Source organism: Ambystoma mexicanum, chromosome 11 (genome assembly GCF_040938575.1).
Source record: "Ambystoma mexicanum isolate Mex_15411 chromosome 11, UKY_AmexF1_1, whole genome shotgun sequence".
Taxonomy (NCBI): domain Eukaryota; kingdom Metazoa; phylum Chordata; class Amphibia; order Caudata; family Ambystomatidae; genus Ambystoma; species Ambystoma mexicanum.
The window spans coordinates 1,033,174,022-1,033,192,946 of record NC_090934.1 but is presented as its reverse complement, the minus strand read 5'-3'; the positions used below and the strand labels follow the sequence as shown (position 1 = coordinate 1,033,192,946).

Below are 18,925 nucleotides of genomic sequence, written 5' to 3'. Positions count from 1 at the left end.
GAACCAGAATTCGAAGTCAAAGATATCTTGGACTGTAAATACTCTAGGACCAAGCTATATTATCTCGTCGATTGGAAAGGATTTGGACCACCAGATAGATCCTGGGAGCCCAGTGAGAATATCCACGCACCACGTCTAATCAGGAAATTCCATCGGAACTTCCCAACCAAACCTGGGCCAGACAGAAGGAACACCATGGGAGGGGCCTTAGGGGGGAGTGCTGTCACGACCCTCGCCCAAAACCCCCTCTCGAAAACCCATTGGCCAGGTGGAGTCAGGACTTGGGCCTCTAGAGCCTGGCATCCTCTTCAAAAGCCCTCATGGGGCCAGTCCTGTCACCTATGGCGCCAGGCTCATACACCATGAAAAACAATGTGCTTGGGAACTACTTTATTGTATTGTCAGCCAACATTGAGGCATCCACATAGCTTGGTTCCTAAGAACCAAGTTATGCAGTCTAGTGTTTTGGGTGTGGTAGTCTGGGACTACTTTACCTGGACTATTTTGTTGGGGCTATTTAAACCACACCCGAGCAAGACAACACACTTCGCGTTATTTTGCAGCTTGCAACGTGACGCTCACCGTGTCCAGCTATTCCCTCGAACCTCAGAGAAGCAGAACCTGCAAGGAAACAAAAGGAACATCATTAGCAGCAGCATCGTACCTGCAGTCTTCATCTTTAGCCACTCGCAGCTACTGAGAACAGCTTCCACGAATCTGCACGCCTCCCTGACAGAACGACCTGAAAGAGGACGATAGAGGCAACATTAAAGAAAGCAGTAGAGACATTTACAAATTACGAACTGCTCAAAAGTCTTACCTGGCTGGGCGCCTCATGGCTGGCACCACTCCGGACATTCCACTCGCGCTGAAAAACACTGCGACCTACAAGGAAGGAAAACACAGGTTAGCAAAGGCAAGACTTTGCAGTGCTGCGCATAGCGCGTACTTACCGCATCATAGCGCTCTTAATGCGCCATCATTTACCAGCGGGGCTCAACCAAGCCAGTTCACCACACTGAAGCTCTGCATACTTAAGGGAGAAAAAATAGACATTTTAAACAAAGAAAGGCATGTAGGATAGCAACAAAACTAAAGAACAGCAATAAGACCTACCTGAACAATATCAAACGGGTCGGCGTCAGTGAAGTAAATGGACCGCACTCGCCCATAAAAGACAACGCGCCCCTGCAAAGAAGGCAGAACGGAGAGCACGCCTAATTCTACTACAAGGCAGAACCTTCCCTGCAGACCACATCAGGGCAAAGCTGAGAAGCATACCATTGAGTAACCCAGCTGGGTGGCGTTCCTTTGGATACCATGTGAGCGTAACAGAAGTCTTAAGTTTAGACTGTGTCTTCTTGGTATTATTATGACTGAAATCTTTATGAATAACAGTAGGGGTTATTTTAACTAGTTCTTGGAGAATTTTCTTTTGAGTCTTTTTTAATTTATCAGCAAATGCTTTTTGCACTTTTTTACAATCGTCATTAGTAGGTTTAATGACGGAACTTATGCTAGCAGGCTTTTCCCAAGACCTCAAGAGACCAAAGAAATCTTTAGTTTGGTTTCCAGCTTGGGTGATTTGATTATTGTAAAAGTTTTGTTTTGCTTCTACTATTTTCATCTTGTAATCTTTGGCCTTGGTTTTCCAGATTTCTAGATTTTCCAGGGTGTTGTCTTTTTTGCCAAGTATGTTCCGCCTGTCTTTTAGCTATTTTAAATTTAGTCAACGCGGGAGTAAACCATCTATGATGGTTTGGAGTGTCTCTGACCGTTCTAATTTTCAGAGGGGCAACCTTATCTAACATTTTTAAGATTTGATTATTATAAATGTTAATAAGCATATCTGGGCTATATGAGTTCTTAGTTTTATTCATTATGGCCTCCAAGCATGTTGAGAGGGCAGGTAAGGTAATAGCATTCATGTTCCTACTATGCACTTTATTCATCGGTTCGTGCCTCCTGGGGGTGTGTAATAGGAAGTGTCAACTGGAAACAGATGGAAGAATGATCTGACCAAACACATGTCATAGTAGTCGTGTTGTCAATCAAAATGTTTCCACTTCTCACCCAGTCCAAAATGTGTCCTTTTATGTGTAGGTTCATTGTTGTTGATAGTTATATGATGACTGTTAAATGATTTTTCAATATCAATAGCCTTACTATCCTTAACATGTCCCTTCCACAAATTAAAATTGCCCAAAATCACATCGCAGAATTAGTAGTCAACAGCGGTGTAATCGTATCAACAATTTCGTCGTTAAAATTAGAGGACTCACCTGGGGGGCGATTAATTAGAACAAGATTAATACTATGGTTTGGGCCAACAAGAAATTTAGTCTGTAGGAGATCACAACCAACACAATCCAACATACAGATATCATTGCTTTGGCTAGGCTCAAATACAAAGGACAAGGTGTGGTGGTATTTTCCCATATTGTAAAGGTTTTTCCCGGTCAGAATGAACTGCATCTGAGTGCAGATGGAACAGTTGGTGTACTTCTTTTGTAAGTATCAAATGCCATGTCAGATGCTGAGTTAGTTCTGGTGATCAGGTGCTATGTGAAAAGGAACATTTATAGGTGTTAGAGAAAGGCCATGAGGGAGACCTTGAAGCATAGTAAAAAAGGTAGGTTGTGTTCCAGTGCTTAGGTTCCAGCACAGGGGAGTAGGAGGGTGTTGGAGGATCAGAGAGCATGTGAGGGTTGGTAGAGTTTACTGCATTCTGTGGCATAAGATTGAGCCAATCCATGTACGCATTTGAACTCCAGACATAGGATCTTGAACGTAATACGAGAGTGGACAGGGAGCCAATGAATGCTATGCCTAGTGGGAGAAATTGATGAGTGCATTTGAAGTTTACAAACTAATAAAACCACTGGATTCTGAGCCACCTGTAGCCAGAGAATCAGATGTTTTGAAATTTCCAGTATAGAGAGTGTTAGCATAATCGAGCCTAAAATTAACAAATACCCAAACTACCAGGGGATGGTCAGTGTGTGGAAGGTAGGAGAGAACATGGCGCAAAAGACCAATACTTAAGAATACAATGATAGCAACAAGTGGAAGAATAGGATTATTAAAAAGAAGGGGAGACAGAGAAGAACTCTAGGGGACACCACAGTTAACCGGTGGAGAGAAGGGATCCAAGTTTAACAGTTTGTGTTTGTCCAACTTATGGTAGTGGGTGACATATTGGCTCTGCAATCATTAAGGTATGTGCTGGCCACCCACACTCGTACAGAGTTCCACTGCTCTCGAAAAAATGCGCTGATAATGGAGGCTTGGGTGATTGTGAGTAAACACTCCATTTAATTATACCAGCAATACCATGGTGGATAATCGCAATAGATAGGCAAGTTTTCTATATTTAATGAGGATATTCCCCTTCAGTAAACCAAGGCTCTGGGGATAAATGATAATCCAGTCTTTTGGCGCTCCCGTTTAGATGGGAAACTAAATATACTGTGGTAAGCAGCCAATTCCATTCAGCACATTGTGTTCACAGTAACACATCCAGGTTGAGGATTTTCTATGATGCATGCAATTATGCTCTGACATTAAGGCTCTGACAATCTCTGCGTCTCTGCCTCTGGTAACTATTTAGGTAAGAAGAGAAATGCAAGAGGGAGTAGCAGTCTGAAGCATTTTGTGAAGTTGTAGTCCACAAACATCCAAATGCTACTAAGGGACATTTTGGTGGAAGTGATAAATAAATGCTACAGAGTTGGGATGCAGACATTGGCATCCTCCTGGATGATGAGACTTATGAGAATATCTAGTAGTAACTTTGTTCACATTCCATGATGATCAACAAGACACAATGGGCCTCATTAAAACCATGGCGGTCCGGGAACTACAGTACCAGTAAGCATGCCGGTCCCGTAGTTTCTGGACCGCCATGCTGTGTGCTCTGCTCACGGGTGCCGTTTCAGCTGCCAGGTTTTTCCTGGCAGGTGTAACGGCACCCATGAGCAGAGCATATAAGATGCACCGGCACAACTCTGAATGTGCCGGTTCATCCGACGTCCCCATCCCCATTCAGCCCCATGGGGCAGAATGGGGATCGGGACGCCCTTGATTACGGCCCCCGAAAATGGCCAATTACCAGGTCCGGCGAGGTCGGCATGACCCGGTTCTTGCCCATTGCCGGAAAAAATGCAACTCCGCCGGCAGCCATGCCCTTAATAAGAGCACGGCTACTGCCAGAGTTGTAATGAGGCCCACTGATCATTTTACATCTTGCATAGAGATCACACTCCTCCTGTAAAACTTTATAGCTGACACCATAGGGATATCAAAGATCTTCTGGCCATTTGGAAAGGACAGGCATTCACTTTCTTATCTGTTCCCATGCCTAATGTGGGGATTTTCTGGGTCAAGATCTTGGATGAGATCTCTGCTATATTAAGCTGTACAATCCTGTATTCTACAATAAATGCATCAAAAGTAGTTCTCCTTCAGGAGGAAAATGGTCTATGAATTGAGCCGCAAGGAAGGTAAGTTGGTGGGCCAGAACTCACATGTGCATTGATGAAGAGGAAGGGCTTCTCAAAACAAAGTTTGTTATGTTATGTTATGGTGTTGTCTTATAGCGTGCACCAGTACCATTGGCAGTGTCCAAGCGCTCATGTGATTATGTAGTGGAAACATATTTGTGTGTTCATACACTAGCACACAGGTCTTTAAAATCATGTGCTCGATGTAAAATGTGATTTGGGCAGATTGTTGCAATTTTTCACCTGTGGTCAACAAAAGGCTGATGTGGCTTCTGTGAGGAACTCATGGTGACAACAAGTAAGGCAGACACAAGTGATTACAGTTCAGGGGTGTTTATTGAACAATGAGAGTGTTATGCAGGTTGGAAAAAACACCTAATCTAAACCAAATCAAAGATGGGGACAGGTGTCAGCCAACAAATAAAAAATAAGGCAGTCTTAGTGGCGTCAAGTCAAATAAAAAGGTTTATACTAAGAAAACCTATTGCCAATTCTGTACGCTAAATACAAAGGGTGTGGGGTTAAGTTTAAACAAAAAAAGAAAGAAGTGTTCTCAAATGATAAGTCAGCAGGCCATAGCCTGGGTCTCCCTTCCCCACGTTTTAGACATGGGACAATTTGTGAGCTTGGAGCACAGTACAGTCTTGGGCTTCTCCAGCACGAGACAACAGGTTCAATCGTAGATCTCAGGACCGTCAATGGCCAAGTTTCGTTTACTCTGAAAGTCTCTTGCATTCGTGCCTTAAGTGTTTCAAAACAACAAAACAAAAGTTCCTTTAACAAGTGAAAGTTTGCTTTGGTGATAACGGTTCACCACCTGTGTCCCCGTCTTCTGCGCTGACACTTTTCAATTGTATTTCCAAGTTCAAATAGGGTGATGGCTTCATCCCTGGGTTCCCCTCTTCTGGGCTGACCCTTCTCAATGCGTTCTACTGGTTTCAAATGTTTGCAGGATTCACGTCCCTTACTTCCAGCCAACTTGCGGATCAAACTCTTTTGATTATTTCTACTCTGCCTTATCAACATAGGCTGGCCCTGCATATCGTTGACATCTGCAGCATTACACTGGGGCTATTGTCCGCGATCTTAGATTCCCCTTGACAAAGGTTTTGCGGGCCTGGGACGAAAAGGGCAAGGTCACTTCTTTCCTCGGCACCCTCTCACTTCCCAACACCTTTCTCCTTCTTTTGAAGTGCCTCATTTCCTTGTGCTGTCTGCGGTGCTCGCCTTTCTTGTACTGCGCTCTCTGCCTCCATTGTTTATCCCTCTGGGCAAGGGAAAGGGTCATCAGGTGTGTGTGATTCTGAGCAATTGCCTGACTTTGCCTGACCCTGGTATTGGGACATGTCAGGTAAACGCCTTTACTGTTAGTCTGTTGTGCATTGCATTATGTGAAAGTGTTCTTGTTGGAAAGGGGGGGGCAGTGGTTTGGAATGTCTTACGTGAGAGGATGGGGAAAGGTGTTAAAGGAAGGGGAATACAGCATCTCACCCGCTGGTGTCCCACCCCCATTCCCTGTGGACCCCCCATTCAGGTGATGCTCCTTCACTGGTCCACCCCCAGGAACTGCATCAAATAGCAATAGCCGTGTCCTGGCCTGGATGACAGATCCCCGGGAACTAGCCAGGGCGACACCTTCAGGTTTCTCACACTTCCAACCTCAATGAGAGTCAGGAAGTCAATGCTCTCCTTAGACCTGAGGGCACGGAATCAAAGGCTTATGATTACCAACTTGTCACGTGTTTATGTGGCACATGCTCATTAAAATGCTAATGCTATTGGGTTTATCCATTTAATAAAATCCCATGCCATGCTGTGTCTCTGTCTGCTAGCATTGATTAGCCTGACCTGATTCTGATAAGTGATTGTACTTTCTTTACTTTTTAGCTTTTTATTCCCCAACCTTCCTGTCTCCTCACTTCTCTTGTCACATTTTTGTAATCTCTTTTCAGCCATCATAATATGTAGATTGCTCCTCTTTGCTTGTCTACAGCACCCTGTGGATTGTACCTTGCTGCATTTTATGATGCTTTTCATGATGTACTCTATAGGGTCGCACTGACATATAGTTACTGCTTGTGGATCAGATTGTGCAAGTATTTATGACAATTGTATCATATAGGTGTTATTTACGAAGTAGATTGGCAGTATAGCACTTCCTTCTTTGTGTAGTGTGTAACCCCACCCTCTATTCATTATTTATAATATGTTCTGCCTTAAACCCAACAAAGTATTTGTGCCCACAGCAATATGCTGCCCGTTTTTCCAGTCTTCTCCCATTCTTCCGGCTTCCCACCATTTTATCTTAAAGACATAGAAGCCAATTGTGGGTTCTCACACATCTTAGGAGTGATTTAACTGCACATGCAAACCAACAGCTGTCCAGTCTTGCATGCCAATCAAGCACACCCGATCTGCGCACGCACGCACGCACGCACGCACACACTCACACACACACACAAAAAAACACTGGTTGCATTGGCCCATAGGTGACCCCAAACAAGCATCAATGCCACACCATGGCTTTACCCTTGTTTCTGGGCATTCACACATCTGTCATATCTCCTTACATACACAGACCATACATTCAATACGGAGGGCCAACAATCGTGCATAAGCATCAGAGTGGGGAAGTGCAACCCCCTGCTAATAGGGTCAACTCCTCAGCCCATCCACCAGTTTCCCTAAGCCCCCAAGCCCAAGTGCGGAAACTCCCCTTGGGTGTGGTAGAACTGGAAAATGCACTTTTTATGCAAAAGAAAGACGACAAAAGACATCAAACAATATGTGTGGGGACTAATTAGCATACAGAATGCAGAAAGTGATGTGTGATGTTGCAAAGTCACATCAATTTGATGCTAGTTTATATTAGTAAATGGGGAATGAAACAGGTCCCTTGTGAAGAATTGCCTTGATTTGCTTGGCAGTCTTGCATCTTCTGGATCTTTATGCAAAGTAACTACTACCAAGGAAATGCTGAAGCCTGATACACACTGGAGGTCATTACGACCTTGGAGGTAGCCACGCCGCTATTTTCGGCATGGCTACCCCCATTCCGGGTACCGGGTCTCGGTTCCTGGAATGGGGAAATGCCGGGCCATTCCGACCTTGGAGGGCCCGGTATTTCCCCATTCCAGGAACCCATCCCCATTCCCATTCGATCCCCCATAGGGGTTTTAGGAAGATCAAGGTATTACGTGGGAATGTCACAGCATGGCTTCCAAGAGGAAATCGCACACTCAGCACTGCTCAAAACCAAGAGTTTTAATGGATCTGACCACGCAATGTCACGTCAGTGAAATCAGCACGCAAAGCTTGTGATCTTACTGCCACATGAAGGCATGCGGAAAGTCCCAATCGCATTGGAATCAACACTTAAAGGTAAGGTCTGTTCTGATAGGGAATATAGAGGTCTGGGCACGCAGTTATGGTGCCAATTGCAGTTAGGGGTGCACGTATGCAGATTAGCGGTGTGCAGCCATAGTTTACAGGCGATACCATGCAGATTTACTGGGGGCCGACGTGAGTAGTTATGGGTCATGCAACACATATTGTCGGGATGCAGTTATGGGTTACAGGGGACCCTACGCAGTGTCACTGGGGTGCTGCCTTGGTTGTGGGAAGATGACACGCAGTATTGCCTGGGTGTTTGACTTCGGGAATAAGGAGGGCGCATAGGTTGGTATATGTGGCTAGATCTGTTTTGCATGGGGGCGTGTTGGGGGCGTTCTGGCCGCTAATTCCACCTATGGTTACTTTGCGGTGCAAATTCCATGTATACGCGGATCGCGCATAACATGCTTCTTCGTGCAGGTAAGCGTAAAGTGGTGTTTCTCACAGAGGACTTTGCAGGGTCTATGCGCTTATTCTATAAATCGTGCCCTGAATCTCTTCTCCTTGTTATTGACATCAGGCAACGCATGAACTGGCCTTTAATGATGGGAAGGCCAGATGCAATGGGCTGCACAAATATATTGTGAAATCCTTTCTGCTTTGCGCCCGTGACGTTATGTCTTCCCTGCTAATGCATAACATGAGGTCAGAAAATAGTAATTTAGCCAATCAAACATGTTAAATAAGCCCATACCACTGTGGCACAATTATGTGTATACCACTAGAGTCCCTAGAATGTACATAGAGTAACTGCAATGACTATTGCTGCATTCAAAAGTTTGGTATAAAGGTTTGGCATAAATTGTTGATTACATATGCAAATCTCAGAAAGTTTGCAAAGGGAAGATGCATCTAAAAGATGCAGTTGAAAGAAATATTTGCACCCGGGGAGAGGCCATTGGCCAATCAGGAGGCTGGAACAGCAGGCAAGAATAGACATTCTCTGAACGCTGCTTCCAGCCACCCGAGGACCTTCCCTGGGTGGCACCATTTCTTTTATGTATATTATGTGCAGATGCAACAGGGAGCCGCTCCATGATGCCTCCCCATTCCTTTCCTCCCTCAAAACAATCCAATATCCTTCGTCCCACCTCCCTCCTTCCCCACTTACCTGCTGGACCAGAGACTTGTGCTCCATTCCCGGCTCTCCTCCCGGCCACCGCCATAGACATGGAAAAGGGACTTAGTCCCTTTTCCATAAGGCTGCAGGTATCTTATTTTTTTTCCCCATGGGAGAAGAACAAAAGGAAATGTGCACAACGGATAAAACCCAGGGTGCATATGGCTTTCATGACACCGGCGGCGGGGCAGGCATGGCTGATAACAGCCCACAGCGAGAGCAGAGGCCCTCGCTTCACTTAGCTGAGCCTGGGAGGCCATAACCAACCATGTCCACCCCCATCTGGGTCATGCAAACCATAATCAGCGCATTAAAGGGATTGACCATTTGATTATCCTTGAAAGCATGCCCTGTGGACAGACTAAACTGCTGATCACTATTTTTGTCATATTTACAAACTGCGGATGGGATGTAACCTAACAGTTCAGGGAGGATTCCCCCTTTTGAAATGAGACTAAGCCCCTCTCTCCCTCCATAATGGAATGGCAGCCTGGAAAATGGTGGTCTGGAGAGCTACCTAGAGCATTGACAGAGGCAAAGATTAAATCACAAAGTTCCAGCCATCAGCCTTGCCTTTCACATGCAACATTAACCCTTTCCTCTCCATTTCCTTTGGATTCCATATAGCAGATCCCATGTATTCGTTTTCAAATAGTCTGTTCGTGTTGCCTGAGGAAATATAAGATGGCTTTCTAATTTCTGCAAAACCTTTCAGTTTTCAATTCTACCTTTTATCCCAAATGGGATTGTGGTTGGGGCAAGGATGTCCCTTGTAAACAGCATAATGTAATTAATTAATGTCTTTAATGTGATTTACTTTACATAATAAACTTTACACATATCAACATAAGTAAAATACATACACAAATAAACTATACCAATTCATCCATAATCACATAATGCCAAGCAAAAAGCAGAACATAAAAACTTCATTTTCTCATTTTCCACATCACAATCTAAACAGCATATTTCATAGTTTTCATCCAATTTCTTTTTTATCACAAATGTGCTACACTTAAGAAAGTAGAACATACGGTCGCAGAACTACTCAAGATCTCTTTGATAACTTTAGCGGTATACATCGCTCCTTTTTCAACTTAAGTAATATCTTCACAGGTTAGCAGCAGCTGAAAATAGCTAGACAAGGGAGATTTTCAAGTGCCTCCTAGCAGCATAAACTTGTAATGGTTATACCGCCACAGTCATATAGTGATATTCCCAATTTAACTTCTACCTTCAACCAGATGTTATAGAGGGCAGTTAGCAAACACATACTGTCAGTATTTATGCAGTGTATCCAAAAGGACATCTCCCCAACAGTTTCCCAGTTGTGCGCATAGTTACCAATACAATGTTTAATTGTGTTGGCCATAGCGTGACATTCGGTCAGTAAGTGCTTGAACAGCATCATGTAAATGAGTTGAGGATCCGACTTAAAGAACAAGTTTCAGTGGAGCAACAGTGAGAAAATCCACTCTGAAGAAAAACTGTAATTATGGCCAGTAGGACCTGGCCATTTCTGAGATGGCACTTGTGTCCTGGCCATTTCTGAGATGGCACTTGTAAAGTGTAAGCATAAGAGCTGCCCATTTCTGAGATGGCACTTGTGAAGCGAAAGCATAAGACCTGCCCAATTCTGAGATGGCACTTGTGAAGCGATAGCATAAGACCTGCTCATTTCTGAGATGGCACTTGTGAAGTGTAAGCATAAGAGCTGCCCATTTCTGAGATGGCACTTGTGAAGCGAAAGCATAAGACCTGCCCAATTCTGAGATGGCACTTGTGAAGCGATAGCATAAGACCTGCTCATTTCTGAGATGGCACTTGTGAAGCGAAGGCATAAGACCTGCCCATTTCTGAGAAGGCACTTGTGAAGCGATAGCATAAGACCTGCTCATTTCTGAGATGGCACTTGAGAAGCGAAAGCATAAGACCTGGCCATTTCTGAGCAGGGGTCTGTGACGTTTGGTTTACCAGATGTTTTTGACTGCTAATCCCATGGTCCCTTGCACACATAGACAATGGTAATGGGTTATGGGCATTGTAGTCCAAAACATTTGGAGTTCCAAAGGGTGAAGTCCTCTGATATAGAGGGCCCTTGGAGCTCAATTCCCTAAACTGGTGCTTCTACTGGCCGAATCCCAAAGAAGATACTATGGGTTACTCCTTTTTACCCCATGGGGAGGGCTGTGTGACACTCTCTAGCAGAGTCTTTGTGACTCAGTTGCCTAATTCTTTCCTGCTCATTGTTAAACAAGCTCTCCATCGTGCATGTGTTACATTTTTCTATGATTGCAATACCTGTCTTACCCGCAGAAAGCAGCTCACTCAAAACAGTAAGGATATTCAAAGTGGCTTCCTTTTCACATGAGTTCTGAAAAAGAATAAAGAAAACAGGAGAAACATCAGAGACGGTGTGTGCACCCAGCAACTGACCACACCCGCTTAGCATAAGCACATAAGGAAGGATTGCTCACTCATATCAAAAGCTCCTAAAAGGTCAGGATTTCAGTATTCGGATAATGGAGATACCCTGCATTAGATCAATTATTTGTATAAAAGGGGTGGCATGCAGAGATGCATGCTGCCTTATTGTTAAAATCCCACCCTTAGCACTGGTTTAAATCCCAATAGTCAAGGCGCACTGTCATCTGCATGATACACAGCAGCCGAGGCGTTGCAGTGGGGGGGTGGGGGTGAAGGGGCTATAGCCCTGGGTCTCTTGTTTGTAGCCCCAGATAGAAGCTCAGGAACTACAACTACAAGGCTTGCTAGCCCCGCGTCCCGACAGTCCCGGCATTAGCGTAGCCCCCGATCTTTTCCAGACCTAGCAACACAGCAGCACAGGCTTACGGCAAGATCAGAAGACACACACAGATGTGACCGCTCGAAAGTGACTAAAGCGCAAGTGCCCTAGATATCGCCTCAGAAAAGCCTCAGAACTGGCCATTGCTCTGCTATTACACAGCGAATTTCAAATGGTCCAAAGTTGAAGGCAGATTTGCAGTTTTATTTGAAATTTGAAACATGTCTGTATTTGCCACGTTGTTTTCAAAGCAGTAAGGCAATATCAACCATGAGCTATAACTAGGATACATGTGTGCATGTCACCATGGAGGCTTAGGGAATAGTATTGCTTCCACCATATGCTTTCAAACAAGCTAAGTAACTATGATTGACCTGCTGGACACCCCTAGCATAGCATGGAAGCTTCAAAAACATGCACTAGCCTCTGACAATATTTGAAACGCAACACAGTGGTGGAGGGGGCTACCTACCTACCTACGCTACCTCCATACTCTTAATGAGGCCCATTGTTTTGTGAGCTGCAATGAAAGAGTTCATTGAGTTTCCTATTAAATGAAATAGCCAGGTGGAAGCATTAGGGATCTAGACAATCAATTTTTTGAGTATCTGTAGCAGGAAAGGTGCTGGACCTTTGACCTATTCTCTTAACTGTATACTTTGCTTTGAACATGTACTGGCTTGGAATATGGCTGACCTTTTGAACTCAAGTTTACAGTCACATTTCCTCAGCTTGAATTGCTATAGCCTTTATCGGCAGCTGTCACCTGAGCCTCTTCGAGTTTCATTAGTCACCAAATAGTGTGAATATTCAGATGCTGCTGGGTTCAGCTAAATGTATTCACCCGGGCTTACTCCTAATGTTGAACAGATTTTTTCTAACATTGAAGACCAGTTCTACCGTAAAAGAAAAAAAGAAAAACACATTTTATACTTTGCAAAATGTGTATCATTACCTTTTTGGTGTAGGTAAATAAATGAATGTTCCTTTGGGAGGTGTACAAATCAGATTCAGCTGGCATATATAACCTACCCTCTCTTCCAGGAATACTGCATGAGGACAATACCTGCAAATACTCAACCGACTGAGCAATAAGGACAAATATTATAAGAAATGCTACTGCTATCTTTACCCCCAGGGTCATAGTGAGGTGTGTAAATGGCAGAAAAAAACATGAGAATCAAAATAATAGCAACCTCTCCGCCCCCTTTAGCGGTAGAATTTACACAGGAGCAATGTGCATCCAACCAATGAAAGGAAGCATGCGTTGAAATAACTAAACTCGGTGTCCATCTGCATTGGGGTCACAGAACGCAGATTCATTAGCGTGTGTGCAATTGCACTTCTATTGCCCTTTGCCAACAGTTTGCATTCTACTTCTGTCTGAAGTCTTCACATCGAAAGTGTATGGACATATTCTGGATTTCTTTTGTGAAGCTATAGTTCCCAGTGTTGTTTGTAGCGCTGCGAATATGAGAACTAACACCTAATGACAATCTCAAGAAAAGCCAAGTTGATCTTATGTATTTCTGTGACACTTCTTTGAGTAAAGTATCTGTGATGCCACCGAACGATGACAGTTTCAAAAGCAAAGTAGCCTATGATATGGCGTCTGTGGGTGTTGCAACTGACTAAGTAATGAATTATTCAATTCCCTGCCATGGCAAAATCTTTGCAACACTTATTATGCAATTCCACACTGGAGTTGTTTGTCGGCGTGATGGAGGATGCATATTGAAATAGAGCATAGAAAGAGCAGGCTCTGTAGCCCTTGGCCCAAGCGCTTGGGTCTTATCGCTTACGTCTCTGTTGCTATTTTTGTTGGAAAAGAATACCTCTGATTCTGCAACTTGATCATTTGCCATTTTTAAATTCAGAGTGCAGAAGAAGAGTGCAATCATATTAAATGTGGGAAATGACTGAGCAGTCAAATTATCCATTGTGGAAACATCTGGATGCTATTCATAGTGTGTTATTCCCAATGTTTTTAACTACAGCTTTTGCCTTCTCAATTCCTGCTGCTTTGCTATAAATACAGCATCTGTCCATAAGTGCACTTGTGTTTTTTCCAATGCTGAAAATAATAAACTTCAAGTGCATTTGTTATCCCCTCTGTGCTGTGCAGTGTGCTGCTGCATTGCATTTCTGTTACCCGGGAGATACCAGCAATAACCTTCCGAAGCAGATGAACACAAACTAATTGTTCTAACTGTAGGCTCCACCTGATAATATTACAAGGAAAACAAAGAACAATGTTAAACAATCGAAAATGTGACAGGTTACTGCAGCAGTCTTTCTCCCAAAATAAGCATTGCCCAACAAAACACATCACTATGACATTATTAATTTGTTTTTATTAACAGCAAGTGGGAGGCTGTAACATCTGCATGCATATAGGATCAACACACAATTCAATTCAAAAGTAGAAAAGCACCCTTATTTGAACAAATTCAGGGTCAAGGAAATAAAACACATGTTGAATCTGATGAAATCTTCAACAAAGTGTACAAAAATATACAAAAAAAAAATTTGATCAATAATACTTAATTTAGATATGTTTATCGCAGTAAGTATAAACACTCATTTTGAAAAAAGATGACTTCAAAGTGTTATTTTAGAAGTGCAGCCTTTAAAGGGACCAACATTTTTTTAAACGTGGCATTCATTTGAATAGATTTGGGTTTTTCAATAACATGATGAAGGGGTTTTAGAAGAAAGATCATGGGCCTCATTCCGAGTATGGTGGTAGTCATGGCGCTATTTGCGCCATGACTATCTCCCATACCGGATCCGACTCTGACCTGGTTCAATGGGGATTTACCTGTGCAGTATGACCTTTGCGGGACCGGTAAGTCCCCATTGAAAAATCCATTCCCCATTCCCATTGAGCCCTCATAGGGTTGAATGGGAATGGGGAAGTAACTAATAACGGTACCGCAATTTGCGGTACCGTTATTAGCTCCGAAGTCCCTTAACAGGTCCCGTCCACAACGCCTGGTCAGACCAGGTGTTAAAGGAGGGACCCGCTTAGGGACCTCGGAATAGGGCGCAAAGGGATTACCGGCACCGGTGCCCTTACTGGTGCCGGTAATCCCTTTGCGCCCACCCCGGAATGAAGCCCCATGTGTTCTTCCTCCATAATATAAAGTTAAAAGATGAAGGATTAGTTGTACAGGACGTTGAACCGAGTAAGCCTTGTAGGAACTTATATTTATGAAAATACCAATAAGGTTTACTTTCATTTGCTTTCATTTTTACTTGAAGTTGTATGAATTGCATAGAATTCTGATGATGGATTTTGACAATTATGTTTCTATGTTTTGTACTTCCAAATGTAGTAACAGCAACCAATACAAGCAAACCCTCCATGCTGTCTACAAATTATACTTTATCAATAGACAAATGGGTGTCTCTATAATTAATAATTTAACCTTTAGCGGGACAGCTTGATTTAACAGTACTCTTTCAAATTACAAATGCGTAGTAGACCCTGTGAGACATAACAGAGGAAAAGAAAACCAGAGGATTAATTTAAAACAAAAAAAAAACTGATGACAGCTTCAGTCATAGCTTCACTAACCAGAGGCACCAACACTCTATTATGTTCATTCACATGAATATGTTATACCTCAACGAATGGCTGTCTGAAGATATGTGTGTCCTGAAGAAGTCTTGAATGAACAATCACAATGACAAGTAGTAGTCCATCAAATATGTTGTAGCGTATGTCAGAAATGACTCACATATTAGAGTGTACAATACTGTAATCATATCAGAGTTATGGATTACATCTCTAGACTAATTTCAATGTGTGTGTGGAGGGGTGGTGTTATGCCCATCACATTAATCGCAGCGTATATGCAGAGAGTTAGAGGAGGACAAGCGGAGGACTCTAGGGACAGTGTTTAGGAAGAGAGCATTGTAGTTAATGCGGGCCCCCGCCCAGAAAGCCTTGTGGATTATGCAGAGGGTCTTGAACTTGATCCTTGCAGCTATGTGGAGCCAGTGGAGGGATTTCAGCGCCAGAGAGATGTGGTCCCTAGTCTTGAGGCCAAGGAAAAGTGTTGCGGTTCTGTTCTGGATGAGTTGTAGAGTAGAAGTAGGAAGATTGAGAAAGAGGTTGTTGCAATAGTCCATCTCAGAGAGAACAAGGACTCTCGAGGTGATGATCCTCTGTGGCAAAATAAGGAAAGGTAGAATACCTCTGAGGAGGTGCAGTTGGTAGTTGGACTTTTTGGATATGTCTGAGATGTGCGAAGAGAAGGAGAGAGTGGAGTTGAAGATGACCCCAAGAATTCTTGCCTCGTTGGTAGGTTCGGCCAGTAAGAAAGTGGGAAGGCAGGAGCAAGGGTCCCAATGAGGACGATCTCTGTCTTACTGGCATTCAGGCATCGATCGTTAGCAGCACACCAAGCCTGAATTGCAGATAGACAGGGGTGAGCAAGGAGGAGGAGGCCGAGGGTAGCCTGAAAGAGAGCTGTGTGTCATCCTCATAACAGTGAAAGAGGTAAAGGTAGAGGTCCTGTGGGCCAAGGGAGCCATGTAGATATTGAAGAACCAGGTGGAAATGTTAGATCCCTCAGGGACCCCACAAGTAGAGAGAGTAGTAGAGGAGAGAAAGGGCCAGAGTTCCACCTAGGAGAGAGAGAAAGCAGGTGAGCCACTCCAGTGCCTGATCTGGGATGCCCAGGGTATCACAGACACAGTGATCGGGATGTTGTGGTTTACTATATCAGAAGCAGTAGAGAGCTCAAGAAAAATGAGCACAGTAGGAGAGTTGGAGTCAACGTTTGAGAGCAGGTCTTGATCCAGCATTTCCCTCACAACTACTGTTTTTACATTGCATCAAGCACTGAAATGTGCAAACGTCTCGGGAGGATAGCTCAGTGTCAACGTGATCGCCTTGGAAGCAATGCATCACGGAGTAACACAAGTTCGATCCACGGGTCCGCGCTTGCGTTATAAATAACCTATCACATCACATCAATGCATTTCTGTCAATCACCAATACATTATAGCTGCTGCCATTGTAATAATGTAGCAGGAACGTTTAGGCATAAGTATGTTTTAGGAATGTGAGGAATTGTATCCTCCTCTTCAAAAGTAGTTGTGCTGGGTTTTGGGAGAAGCGGCTGTCAGTATTAGCCAGGTCCACTTAACAAGAGAGCTGCAGTATCTTGAGTTATAGATATATTTTGGGAATTTCACCACTTGGAATTTTGCCACTTTGAATCTTTCCACTCTGTGTTTTGGTTGCTGTGGAGTTCTGCCACTGTGTGGTTTTACCACTGTAGAAGCTATCACTTTGGAGTTAACTGGAAGGCACGCTTTCACCTGCTCTCTTTTGCATCCTGCATTTCAAGGACTGGTCAGTGTAAAACTGTGAGACTCGGCCATTGACAGGTGCTATACCCACTGAGAGTATGCAATCAAAATCTTTGCAAACAAGAATTGTGCTCATGTGAGACTTTGCTAATGTAGGTTCTGGAAACATAACATTTGCTAAATGCAACTTTTTTCCGATTCTGAGTCATCGCATGTGAGCACCTGCCACTATGCGATTCTGCCGCTCTAAGTTGAGTTTTACTAATGTGAGAGGGTACCACTGCCAGACGGTCTCACTAACAGATCATATATCCCTGTAACTGGAGCTGTGTCTTTGTAAGCCTTGCTAAATGTACTACCACTGTGAGGTCTAACCACTGAGACCCTGCTAATATAAAATCAACCAATCTGAGCCTTTCCAATGTGGGACTTTACCAGTATCAGACCTTGCTGCTATATGCCATGGCCATTGTGTCCTCGCTTAATGTGAATTCTACCAATATAAGTTTGTGCCACTACCCGATCCTGCCATTATCAAACCTCACCACTCTAAGGTTTGGCAACTGACGTTCACCCCAAAAAGAGTATCGCTACAATCAGATTTTGCCAGTATCACATTTTTCCACTGTCAGATTATGGCCTCTGCGTGCCAACACAAACGTGATTCAACTATTATGACATTGTGCCACTATCAGATTTAGACACTAACAGACTATGGGCCTCATTACGGGTGTGGCGGGTAACCATGCCAGACCTGTAAAAAATTACTGGCATGTGACATCCCGGTGCCACCAGGCTGTTTCGAGTCCAGTGGCTGGGAAGTCAGGCACCGGTAATTATGTTAGTCCCCATTCCCATGGAGTCCAACGGGGACACAGGAACACTGGCACTGTTAACAAGGGTACCGGTGTTCCCGTGAAAACTCTGCAGGCAGGTGCCATCCTAGCCGACAGGTCTGACCCTGGCGGGCGGGAAGGCATCCACACGCAGAGTTGTAGTGTGCCGGTCCGGAAACAATGGTGCTGGTAGGCTTACCAGCACCGTTGTTTCCGGAATGGCACAATTGTAATGAGGCCCTATATCTTTGCAAGACTTATGCCACTGTGATATCTCCATTGTAAAAGCTCGGCCAATAGGAACCTGAGATAATAGGAGACTCTACAACTGGGAAAAATCTACCACTGTGAAGGTCTGCCACTCTGGAACTTTGTCATTGTTAGGCATTGCCATTTTAGTCTTCACCACTGTGAGACTACCGCCACAGTGAAGCTCTGCACCAGCGATATTCTATCCCCTGTGATGTTCTGTCCTGTGTGATATTCTGCCTGCTGCGATATTCCGACCCATAACATCACCCCCTTATATTATGCCCTAACACACTCTGTTGGAATAGCCACAACAAACATGCCTTGAACAAGTATCGCCTGTCGAGATGCCAAACGACAAGGAATATTAACCAAGGAAAAGAACTGATCACCCATAAAACCCATGTAACTGGGCATCACACGATACTCAACCAGGAAAGACCTGAATCACTAACTCAATTGTGCAACCAACCCCAAAGACAAATAAGAAACTCACACCCAACCAATCCTCAACCAATCAAAAAACAATCTAAAAAAAGTGCAATGTACCAGGAAAGTCTGACACACAAGAAGGCACCCTGAAAGAACAAACCACACAGAAGAAAACCAACCGTCTAAACTCACCACGCCAAGGAAGCAACTATTACAATAAACAATACATCTAAATGCTCTTTGGAAGAGCCTCTTTGCCAGA

General features: G+C 43.9%; 1 protein-coding gene across 1 annotated transcript in view; it reads right to left on the bottom strand.

Annotated features, from left to right (window-relative positions):
- The window catches only part of AGBL1 (AGBL carboxypeptidase 1), a 3,520,373-nt gene that overhangs the window by 3,207,244 nt on the left and 294,204 nt on the right, over positions 1-18,925 (bottom strand). Inside the window, exon 2 of the mRNA XM_069624284.1 lies at positions 11,326-11,389. Coding sequence (XP_069480385.1) covers positions 11,326-11,389 — 64 coding nt within the window. The remainder of the gene's footprint in view (positions 1-11,325; positions 11,390-18,925) is intronic.